The following is a 12,253-nucleotide window of genomic DNA, read 5'->3' as shown; positions in this document are numbered from 1 at the left end:
GAGAGTGTTTACCACGCTGCTGCTCCGGGAGTATGAGGAGCGATCAGTGCCACACACAGAGAGAGAGAGGAGGGGCAGGAAGAGACTCATCTTTCATGAATTAAAGTGTCAGGGATTTCCAGTCTTCATGTGTTACTCAGTGTTTTGCACTCACCTCTTCAAACTGGCTTTTAATGTGTGATTGTTGTTTTGTTTAATTTAATGTGACTTTTACTATATTTATTTGTTGTCCTTTTTTACTACCTCTGTAAAGCGACTTTGAGCACCTGTAAAAGCGCTTACAAAATAAATGTATTATTATTAGGGCTGTCAGTCGATTAAAATATTTAATCGCGATTAATCGCATGATTGTCCATAGTTAATCGCGATTAATCGCAAATTAATCGCACATTTTTTATCTGTTAGAAATTTACCTTAGAGGGATATTTTTCAAGTTTTTAATACTCTTATCAACATATGAGTGGACAAATATGCTTTATATGTTTGTTTATTATCATTTGAATAATGACAAATATTCTCATGAATATTAAACACAACAACCTCTGAACATTACAAATATTCGCCTCAATTCAACCTGGAACCTCTCTCATACAATAATACATACTGTGTGTGTGTGTGTGTGTGTGTGTGTGTGTGTGTGTGTGTGTGTGTGAGAGAATGTGGAGAGCTGCCTGGACGCTGCAATCATGTTGCGCGCACTATCCGTGCTGAGTGTGCTGACTTTTCGTACAATGTCCCACTGTCTGGCTACCTGCATAAAGTCAAGTGCTCGGCGCAGTTGTCGGCGAAATGTCGCTCCTCTGTTTTCATTGAAACAGCTCCTTATATCCATTAGCGCAGCTAGCTAGCACCAGATGCTAACAACAACAACAACAACAACACGTAAAGTGTGCCTCGCTCACGCCACACATACACACACCCTCCCGGTCCTCCCGATGGCCAGTCCGGGCCTGCCGGTGAGCGTGGAAGTGTGGTCTGCCACAAGCGGGCGGCAGGAGCGGGGCTGTCAGCATCAGCTTGTAGATGGTATTTTAAACTCGATACGCTCTGAAACTACGGGGCGGCCGAGGACAAAAAATACACATGCGTTAATCGCGTTAAAATAATTAGTGGTAATGTGTCATATACTTAATATAATTGAGTTTATTTCAAATGTGCAGACTTGTACATAGAGAAGAGGATTAGGGCCACGTGAACATTTTCTACAGATCGGAAGAAATAAAGGTTTAGATTCTGAAAAAAAATTCAAATTATGAAGAAAATTCCAAATTGTGAGAAAAATTCTGAATTTTGCTGAAAAAGTCAAAATCGTAAGAAAGAAAAACAGATGATCTAAAAAAATGTGATTCTGAAATTCTGAAAAAAGTAAACTATATTATATATATATATATATACCAATATTCTGTTCGATGCCTTTATTCTCAGATCTAAAAAATAAGGCCCTATTCCTCCGTATTTTCACAGGGCCACATAAAAACCCAACAATATATATTATGTGGATGTGTCAGAAATAACATTATGACTAGATTTATTTTCAACTGGTGGCACTAAATCTTTCACCTTCACTGCTCTGAGTCTTCTTCAGCTTGCTCACCTGGCATCAATCACTCCTCATACTCTCACAGGACAACGTCATTGAAGGTCTCTCCTGAAGATGCGTTTTGCACACTCCTCTGGAACAGATATCCGAAACACACACACACACACACACACACACACACACACACACACACACACACACACACACACACACACACACACACACACACACACACACACACACACACACACACACACACTGCGAACTCACACACCTTTATGTCCGCGTGCCCCCTGCAGAGGAGGAAGAGCATCTCCTCCCTTATTACGCAGTGTGGTGCATTTGAAACCACCCACCTATGCCCACTGCACCTGCGCCAACACCTAATTATGAATGAAAGCAATCATTATAATAAATATTGATCATTTATGCACACAGACTTGTATTTTCTAGTTTGTTGAAATTTTACTGAAAGCAGATACTGCCACCATGTGGTTGAAGCTGAAATACTGAGTGACCTTATTATTCTCAAGTTCACATTCGTATATAATTATATATTTTTGGAAGAATTATTTACTGTTATTGTTTTCAGGGACTGCATGAACTGGGTCACTTCAAGGATTAAAACGAGCTGGTGTTTAATTTTCTCCTCTCAGTCTCCTTTCCCATGGCATAGGTCTACGGCACATGTGTCAAACTCAAGGCCCGGGGGCCAAATCAGGCCCTTGGTGGATTTAATTTCAGCCCGCAGGATAATGTTTAATTACTATTAGATCTGGCCCGCCGGTATATTGCACGCACACCTTCACTCCATCCTGAGGGTTTCCTCAGCTCAGAGCCTGACCCCAAACATTGATGAACTTGCACCCAAGATGAGATGCCAAGTATCTGGCTTGAACTAGCATCACAGAGCAGCACACTGAGTTTACATGGATGTTTCCTTCTGCACTTTCTTTCTTGAGACAACAGGGCATGTTTGGTTTTTTCTTTGAGGGAAATAGTTTTTTTGAAGCTGTTGTTGGCCTGTGGAAAAATGTAATCATAAGAAATGACTCTGGAAAAGCTGCAGATAGAGCCATAAGAAATGAATGAAACTGATTATTTAATGTTTAATGTTGTTTTTATAGGCAATCATTTAAGCTTTGTTAGTTCCAGGTTTAATGTGCAATAAGTTCATTTCAATAAGTTCTGCAATAAACATTGAACCAGTCCGGCCCTCGACTAGTATTTTTATTTTGGCCCACTGTATTTGTTTGACTCCCCTGTCTATGGCCTTGGGTTCTGCTGCTATCTCTCTTGAGGAGCAGCTTGGGCGCATTGTTGTTGCCAGTCTGACAGAGCACAAGCCGCCATGAGGTAGTTTACTATTCAGGGACGTAGGTTCCCTGGCGTACATTATTTTCTATGGACGAGAGCTCTAGTTAGATTCAGGGTCCATATTGCTTTAGTCTCACTGATGAAGAATGTTGATTATTACACTCCGAACTAGTTAAAACCTCGAGCAAGAGTTCTTCAGAATTGGTTTGGCAACTCGTGACACACCACCTGTCTTGTCAATTCTCCGGCCGTAACACGTGTTTGCCATCAAAGCTCCAGCTCGCCTCGTGCCTCTCTTGAGTCCTGTTTCCATTTTCCCCCACACGATGTATACATTTCCACTTAGTATGTCTGTGTTACATGCGAGAGGCTTTTGTTAAATTATTTAATAAGTTACCAATATTTCAATATTATGATTCCAAACAAATCTATTACATCAAATGTTCTGCCATTTAAGAAAAAACAAAACAATGTAAATACCAATCTAGTCCTTTATATGAAATTTCATTTTCAGTTTGTGACAGGACAGAATGAAACAGAGAACTTCAACAGTTTGTGAAAGCTTTATTTGTCAGAACTGCACAGACCAACATTCACAAAGTATTAAAAGAAAATTCACTGTTCCTTCTTACTAAAAAAAAAATGTAATGACAATACGCAGTGAGTGTTTTATTAGTATCAAATCAATAACCTTATTCAGAGACATTTTTTCCTGCTCAACTAAACGCCCCACAGGCCGAGGCTGCAGATAAAATAAGTAAAACGGAGACGCAGAGGTCCTGATTCAGCACGAATGAATGATCATTACACAAGAAATAAAACACAATGACGTTCACACAACAGGTCAGTGAACGTAACACGTGTCAGAATCACAGTTTCACGGCAATGCCAGGAGCTCACGTTACACACAAAAAACACGCATCAACATTTTCAGGGAGTAATGAATCCCTGCTAACGTCTGAACGCACAGGGGGGTGGATGGAATCAAACATGGCCGACGGAGAATCAGTGTTTTCTGTCGCTCTGGATTTCATCAAATTAGGAGAGGATTTGAAAAAAGGGCGGGAATTTCATGTTTCCTGTGGAAGCACATCCAAACTAACAAAAATAGCCAATGATTAAAAATAAAGATAAAGACACGCCCTCTACAGGCCTGTGGAGAGAGTCTGTTTCATGCCCCCCCCCCTTCAGTGTTTGCTGTCAGCGGAGGCGGAGCGGGAACGTGAGCGAGATCTGGAACGAGAGCGGGACTGTTTGTTAGGAACCGGCGCCGGGGGGGAGCGAGATCTTGGGGCGGGAGAACGGGATCTGGGGGGGGGAGTGCGAGATCTCGGGGCCGGAGAACGGGCGGGAGAACGGGATCTGGGGGCAGGAGAACGGGCGGGAGAACGGGATCTGGGGGCAGGAGAACGGGCGGGAGAACGGGATCTCGGGGCGGGAGAACGGGATCTGGGGGCAGGAGAACGGGATCTGGGAGGGGGAGAGCGAGATCTTGGGGCGGGAGAACGGGAACGGCGGGCGGGAGAGCGGGATCGGCGGGGGGCAGAACGAGAACGGGATCTGGAGCGGGACTTGGAGCGAGACTTGGACCTGGAGGGGGATCTTCCGGAGGCTCGGCCCCCGCCTGACGCCTTCTTCTCCGGGGTTCGGCTCATGGAGCGAGAACGGGATCGGCTCCTGGAGCGATTGCGGCTCCTGGAGCGGGACTTGGAGCGAGAGTAGCTGCGGGAACGGGAACGGCTCTTACTGTGACTGCAGGGGGGAGGAGAGAAAAGAACATTATTAATAAATATAATAATTGATTTAACTTGCAACAACTTATGGGCTATTCCTCTCGTTTTATCTAATCAATATGCTATTTTTAGGCAATAGCAAAAAAGTGTTTTGCTCAAAATACCAAACAGATCACCCATTCTAGCCATGCCTCATATCCCTCTATTTCACTTCCCGTTTCAAAAGTGCTGATTTGGGGTATAAAGCTTTTTTTTTTTTTTTTAAAGAAAATAAATTTGATTAAAAAAAAGGAGGGGTCTGAGCTCATGCGGGACCCGGCAGCTACTGTCTAAACTAAATACTGCCGTGATGAAACGCCATATCATGGATTATCAAGGATTGTTTCTGAAACAGTATGGAGCTCAAAGGCTTTCTCTCTTGCCGGTTATACCACAAGGTGAGTTCCTTTTTATTTCCTGCTTCTTCACACACATGCTCTCCAGTACAGGTTAGCTCTGAGCGTTAGCGATGCTAATGTAAACACCGACCATATTATGTCCAAAACAGTCGGGCATTGTTTCTGATAGCAACGTTTCTGATAGGGCCGTGGGTCCACATTTCAGATATTACGTCATATCGGACGCAAATCTGGATCAGCTCCGTTGTAGCCCCGTTTTTAGAGATTTGGGTACGGAGGAAAAGAGAGAGGGTTTTATTTTCTGACGCTGCGTGAGTTCCCTGACACACCGGGGACACATCTTTATGTATAAAATACATCAAAAAGTGCATTTTGCATGATAGGTCCCCTTTAAGTGCTGTAGTGAAAAATAACATTTACAAATTATTCTTTGCATTGAATAAAAATTAAACCGACTCGCTTAGTTGACCGATTGAGTTTTTTCATGATTATCAAATGCTTAGCTAGCGTATGGTTTGAGACAAGAAAAATAAATATAACATATTTTAAAATATCTTTGGTTTACATGAGTTAATTGTTTAAAATGCTTGATTTCACAACATTTTAAGCACATCCCTAACATTTAAAAGATATGTTACAATAAGTAACTTTCCAAACTTTTAACCATTGCTGCAGGCAGGGTCCGGCTGACTCCTAACCCTGCACTAAAAATGCTTAAAGAGAAACTGACCTCCTGCTGTCCTCAAAGATCTTGAGCTTGCGCCCGTTCAGGTCTGAGCCGTCCAGTTTGGAGATGGCGTTCTTCATGTCGCTGCGGGAGGCAAACTCCACCACTCTGAGGGGACACGGGAGAAACATTAGGGACAAACTCTTAGCGATATTTAAAGTTTTTTTTTTAAAAACAGAGTAGAAACTCACCCTTCATTTTTGTTGGGCCTGTGAGCGTCCACAAAGGTTACTTCACCTGCTTTTCTCATCAGGTCTTTGAGGTCCTGTGTAAAGCATAAAGCAGGATTAAACAGGCAGAATAAACACTTTAGAGAGTTAGAGATCCGTCTCTGACCTGCAGGAGAAAGGAGCAGCAAACAGTGAAACTGAGAGTTTTATAAAGCTCTGACGTACGTCTCATCCCAGTGGCGGTAACATAAAGAGAAAGCTTTGTGTCGCCTGGAACTGATTTTATTGGCTCCATCAAAGAAACAAAGTCAACTCCATAGAGAGACGCCTGACAGGTAACAGCAGCTTAATGTTTACATTTTTATCAAAACCCATGTATTTTTGCATTCATTATTGCGTCTGGGTATGTGAGATAAGCCTATGTATTTATTGGAGGTCGTTGAAAATAGTACTCTAGGTAAATCAAAGGGCTGTACCAAAGGTTTTTTGTGTTCGTTTGACTGTTGATGTAATCCCCACCCCCCAAAATAAATAAATGACTCTTGTTAGGCTATCCTAGATATTATACATGTGAAAACTTCTGTAACCAAATCAATTCATCTTCCAGGAAATCTGCCTCCCACTTCGAAAACATCTGTTCTTATCCTTATGTGTAACTGTGCAAAAATGCCAACAGAAACAATAACTAGTCATGCAAAAAAAGCAACATAGTAATCAAAATCTGATTTTGAATGTCACGTTATAAACGAAACGTCAAACTCTTCAGTACAGCCCTGGTGAGAGGACCAGATATTGGTCATGTGACCTAAAGATTTGGCTCTGCAGTCCTAAAGTGTTCACATGTTTTGAGCATCTACTCCCCCCCCCAGAACCACCCGACCCTGAACAAACCCAATCACATGAGTTTATGCTACTTACCGCTCCAAACCCAGGGAGATATTAGCATAGAGCCACTTGTCCAAATAGCAAATGGGAACCAATGCAGTGTTAAGCCTTTGAGAAACGACCTCGGCCTTGACCCAGCATCCGGCCTCCAAAAGCAAGGACCCACCAGACCAGAGAGCAAGTAGGGGGAGGGGTGTTTGCCCGACCCAACACCCCCCCAGCTCCATCAGCAACAGAAAAAGACCCAAACGAGAGAGTGTAGGGGGGGGTGCCAGCCCACAGAACCTCCAGACTGTGGCTACGGACCTCCTAAGGCTACCGTATCCTGCGCTAGACCACCAGCCAAGACTTTAGACCGGCGGCAACTGCGTGTAAGGAGAGGCACCAAATGGACACTATTCAGAAAAACAACCAGGAGAGGGCGCTACACACTTCTCACGCCTCCGAGGAGGGTGTGCATTCACCTCTGAGATATAGATTTAAATAAGGAAACTAAAGAGTGCCACGTCCTAAAACCCGGAAGTAAACTCCTTCCGGTTCCTTCGACAAAAAGCAATGCAATGTCTCCATAGGATTTTGGAAAATAGCTCGAAATAAGGTCCGAGACGGATCACGTTTTGTTCATTCGGATAATATCCACACGTCTACCCTACTTTTATAATTTTCGAATCATAAATCTAATCAATAGAAAATTATAAAAGTAGGGTAGACATTATCCGGCTGAACAAAACGTGATCTGTCTCTTAAATGTGTGTCAACCACAGACCTTATTTCGAGCTATTTTATGAAGAAATTCGAGCTATTTTATGAAGAAATTTGAGCTATTTTATGGAGAAATTTGAGCTATTTTATGGAGAAATTGCATTGGTTTTTGTCGAAGGAACCGGAAGTGGTAAAATGCTAACTTACTTCCGGGTTTTAGGACGCGTCACTGTGGCACTCTATATCAGAGAAGACTTTACAAAAAAAAATAAAAATGTTTTGGAATCCCTAGCCGTTAGCTTTTGTCTGGGAAAAATAGTAAGTAGGTGAAGTAAAAAATAAAAAGCCTAGGGGGGGGGTTCTATAACTATCTATTGGGGTTCTTTCTTGCCTTTATTTTATCTGTCTAGGGAAGGGACGATATGAACATTTTATGAACTTAGAAATATAAGTAACTAAATTACAATCATAGTTTCTTAAAATGGCAATAAAAGTTTACTGGACAAACCGTCCCCTTATATTTATTAAGAAAAATGATATATATATATTTTTTTAAAGGGTAAAAAAATCCTAAATTCTTAAAATGGATATCAAATAATATTAGAAAAAAATTATAGTTTAAAGTGTAATAAAAAAATAAAATCTAAATATGGGTAACGTGGCAATAACTAAAAATATTGCAGCGATAAAATAACTAAATACAATGATCAAAAAGGTTGCATGACCAAAGGTTATATATATATAATTAAAAATATAAAAATAAAAGTGTTAGTCTGTTTTTTTTCATTATAATTTTTGCATTTTCAAATCCGCTTCGCCTCGTCACTTGGGAGGGTAAACAAAACTTTATATGTGATAAAATCCCATATCGCCCCAAACCTAAATCTGACTTCAGATAAATAGACCCGGCCCAATCAAATGAAAGCTGCTAAGTTTAATTAATAAAAAAATATTACATTACAGTTTGATACATATACAGTTTAATAAGGTCTGTAATCAGATACATGAGAAGGTTTCGTGCTCTCTTACCTGCCAGCTGATTCTGGAGGAGAGGTTCTCCACTATGAGCCTGTGGTCCGTCCGCACTGGAGGGCCATACCTGTCCAGTCTACACAAACCAACACAAAAGCCTTTAATACGAGTACATAACAATAACACACCTTTCTTAATGTATCCTCACAGCACAAACAGTTCTGCTTCACAGCCCCGGTTGTATTTACTTTGTTTTAGAGCAGAGTCAACTTGAATCACTTGATTATAGCCATGTGTCAAATCCATTTTATGTTCAAAGTTTCCCTGACACCTGAATTAACAGAATATTTCCCTTTTCAATAAGTAAAACTCTTCCCTGGTTAATCAAGGTGTGAGGAAGCTATTTTTCAAGCAAACATACCTGGAACCACTGCTGCGAGATTGCCGGTAGCCTCCGCCGCCGCCGCCTCCACCCCCACCGCCGCCTCCACCTCCTCCCCCTCCACCACCACCGTTACGGTCGCTGCCACCGCCGAACCGCCCCCCCATTCCTCCGGGACCGCCACCTCTTCCTCTCCGGGAGCGAGCGTGCTCGATAGTGACCCTGAACACAAGATTATTTATTTTTAGGACAATATAATCGGATGAATAACAAACAATATATTCCCAATAGGTTTATGGGGTAGAATGTATGACTTCTCCTAGATATAGCCATAATTCGTTATAGGTGCATTTTGTGTTCAGTTTAATAAAAGGTAACCGCTTCCTTCTTGTAAAGTGAATTGTTGTATTAAGACACTATAATGAAAGCAGCAAAAAAGAGTGCTGGGTATCGAATGATGTGCTTCCATTTGGCCAAGTACCAACCATTTAGTCTGTGTGAACATGTTCAAGTATGAAGTCATTTTTACCTTTCACTGCACAACTCTTTGCCGTTCAACTCGTACACGGCATCATCTGCATCTCTGTGGTCATCAAACTCCTGAGAAGCGAAAACAACAAAGTTATTTTTCACTCAGGGAAAAGATGATCAGGACTCTTTGATCTGCAGCTTGTTGTTGGGCCACTCACCACAAAGCCAAATCCATTCTTCAGATTGATTTCCCGGATCCGTCCGTATCCTTTGAAGAACTTCTCCACATCTCGCTCTCTGGCGTGCGGGCTCAAGCGGCCGATAAAGACGCGACATCCACTCATTGTCATCTGGGGAGAAGGAAAAACAGAAGACCAGGTAAATATTTAACCAGAATAGAGATGAGTATTATGTTGACTTTATAATAGAGATCCAAAGTACAATCTTAAGCAGCAAAAGGTGAATTACTGATCCATTTGTGAACACTCTGTAAACATGGTTTTGGGAAACCTGTTTTATTTCATGCAAAGGATTAAAAGGAGTTTCACATTAAGCCAGGTCTAAATGAAAATTCAAGCGAAACTGAGAAAACCTTAACTAGATCAAAGACAAATGATATGCAAACTCTGGTGAAACCAGTTTCACTAGTAATTACTTTAAAACGACACTTGTACTGTCTTTTTAGAGGCCTCTGTAATCTCACAAGCTGAAATTTACCTCCCCCAACATTTAAATTTAAGCCACTCAATTGTATTACCATTGTGGATTGTTTGGCTTTGTTAGTGAAGTTATGCAAATCTGCAAGCCCTGCATATTTTAATAGCATTTGTCTGTCAAATGTTTAATCTAGTTGCCTGTAAAACAAGTCTCTAGCAAAATAAAGTACAAGTTATAAATCACAAAAGCCATACAATAATTTCCATCTACAAGAACACCATTATGTTCACAATAGTTGGACCAGCAGGGAGTTACATGTTCATTTTAGAGGTAGTACTGTAATCTAGGTAAACAAACAAAGGTTCTCAAATAATGTGTCTTCCCCGGTTGATATAGACTTAGTGGACAACGTATAAACACATTTTCTCCATCAACCCTAAACTGGGCCCCTTTCTTCCTAGATAAAACTAAATGCAGCATAATGAAAGTATTTGGTGTCTATGAACTTAAAAGTTGAACACATCTGCCGTGTAGACTTGTACAATGCACATTATCATTAACACAATTACCGTTGAATCTTCTTTTTCAAAACTCCTGACAACTGAGTGATGGTCGTTGTGATCTAAAAATGTAAAAAGTAATCACTGTAAATTAACAGATCACAATTTTATACAATTTGTTGGGGCATTGCGATGGTTAAACAATACAAAAGAATACTATCAATATAATTAATACGCCTCAAAACATAATTATGAAACGTTAGATACATCAAATAACTAGTCGTTTCAAAACATCTAATAGTAACTAATTAACAATATTCACGAATGGTTGAACCATCACTTGGGCCCAACTTTAGCTGCTAATGTATACATGTAGAAAACGTTACTAAAATGATCGTTTGCATTCCACCTTAAATAATGCTTCGTTGGAAATAACAAATGTACTGAGATGGAAACTACAATATTCTCCTAAATTAGCTGTATAGCATTGAGCTAAAACACAGGCATTTTTTGTAATTCAAACTTAGCTTTTCGTTGCATTTTTGGTTAACACAACAGCACCAAAATAAATCATATCGCAGTCGAACAAAATTACCATTTAGATACATATACACCTCGTCTATGATGTGATAATGTACCGTAATATAAATCAAACGAGCAATGTTTTAAATACGTCTTATAGTAGTTTATTAACAATATTAACGATAGGTTGAATCATCACTTGGGCCCAACTTTTTGCTGCTAATTTAGTCCTTAACTACTAAAATACACGTTGAAACCGTTACTAAATTATACTTTAAAATGCTCAACTACACCTTGAATAACGCATCTTTGGAAATAAGAAAAGTGTAGAGCTGAAATATATTAACCAATGTAGTCCTAAATTAACTGTTTAGCATTGATTTAAAACAGGCTAATAAAAGATGCTAGCTGTTAGCTCGCCTCGAGGTCGACTTCTCTTAGCTTCATGCTAGTTAGCCACCGACCGTTAGGTTAAAAAAGACACAATTTAACCGTTAAAAGCAAACATATCCCCACTGTTAGTTAATTGTAAGAAACATAGAATTATTTAACAGCATTTCAATATGATTCTTACCCAGAATTGGTCTCTGGTTGTCGCTGTTTTAGATGCTTTCGTTCCTGCAGCTTCAACTTTAACTGATTCGTTTCCAGTGTGCGCGAGCGACTTTATCAAAATGGCGAGAGATACTAGAGTCCAAAGAGGAGAGAACCGGAAGTGACGTGTTCAGGTTGTCAGGGTTGAGTTTTTCTTTTTTGTAGGTTGAACTGTATTTATTTTTTTGTGAAAAAGTAAAAGTTTTGTAATCAAAATAAGTATTAGCATCAAAATATACTTAAAGTATCAAAAGTTAAAGTGGTCATTGTGCATTTTGGTCAATTTCAGAATAATATATATGATATGTTTTATAATGATTGATTATTAAAGTGTTCTCAAAGCTGGTAAAGGTGCAGCTAGTTTGAATGACTTTGTAATGTATACTGCAGGGTAGCTTGTGAATTCATTACTCCAGGTGGAACTAAAGTCTGATTTAAGACTTGATTATATTTCACACATAGACTGTATGGATTTCACATCATTAATCCCAATCTGTGAAGTAACTAAAGGGATAGATTACATACATGTAGTGGAGTAAAAGTACACCATCTACCTCTGAATTGTAGTGGAGTAGTACAAAGTAGGCTAGCATAAAATGGAAATACTCAAGTAAAGAACAAGTAGGCCTACCTCAGTAGTACAGTACTTTAGTAAATCTATTTAGTAACTTTACACCACTGAA

General features: G+C 40.2%; 1 protein-coding gene across 2 annotated transcripts; it reads right to left on the bottom strand.

Moving 5' to 3' along the window:
* Positions 1 to 3,404: 3,404 nt before the first annotated feature.
* srsf5a (serine and arginine rich splicing factor 5a) lies at positions 3,405 to 11,658 on the bottom strand. 2 transcript variants are annotated; one of them, XM_034129007.1, is made up of 9 exons: positions 11,551 to 11,658; positions 10,524 to 10,576; positions 9,516 to 9,647; positions 9,356 to 9,426; positions 8,866 to 9,048; positions 8,502 to 8,580; positions 5,907 to 5,980; positions 5,719 to 5,823; positions 3,405 to 4,609 (listed from the first exon to the last, which is right to left on the bottom strand). In XM_034129007.1, exons 3-9 carry the CDS (start codon positions 9,645 to 9,647, stop codon positions 4,045 to 4,047), a joined length of 1,209 nt encoding a protein of 402 aa, XP_033984898.1. In that variant the 5' UTR covers positions 10,524 to 10,576; positions 11,551 to 11,658; the 3' UTR covers positions 3,405 to 4,044. The 2 variants fall into 2 exon arrangements, with proteins under 2 accessions (XP_033984898.1, XP_033984899.1); XM_034129008.1 differs by lacking the exon at positions 10,524 to 10,576 and having other exon boundaries at positions 11,551 to 11,652.
* Positions 11,659 to 12,253: the final 595 nt, after the last annotated feature.

The sequence above is a fragment of the Trematomus bernacchii genome, unplaced genomic scaffold, assembly GCF_902827165.1.
Source record: "Trematomus bernacchii unplaced genomic scaffold, fTreBer1.1, whole genome shotgun sequence".
In the NCBI taxonomy this organism is placed as follows: Eukaryota; Metazoa; Chordata; class Actinopteri; order Perciformes; family Nototheniidae; genus Trematomus; species Trematomus bernacchii.
Note: the sequence above shows the minus strand (reverse complement) of the source record. Positions and strands in the feature narration are given on the sequence as shown.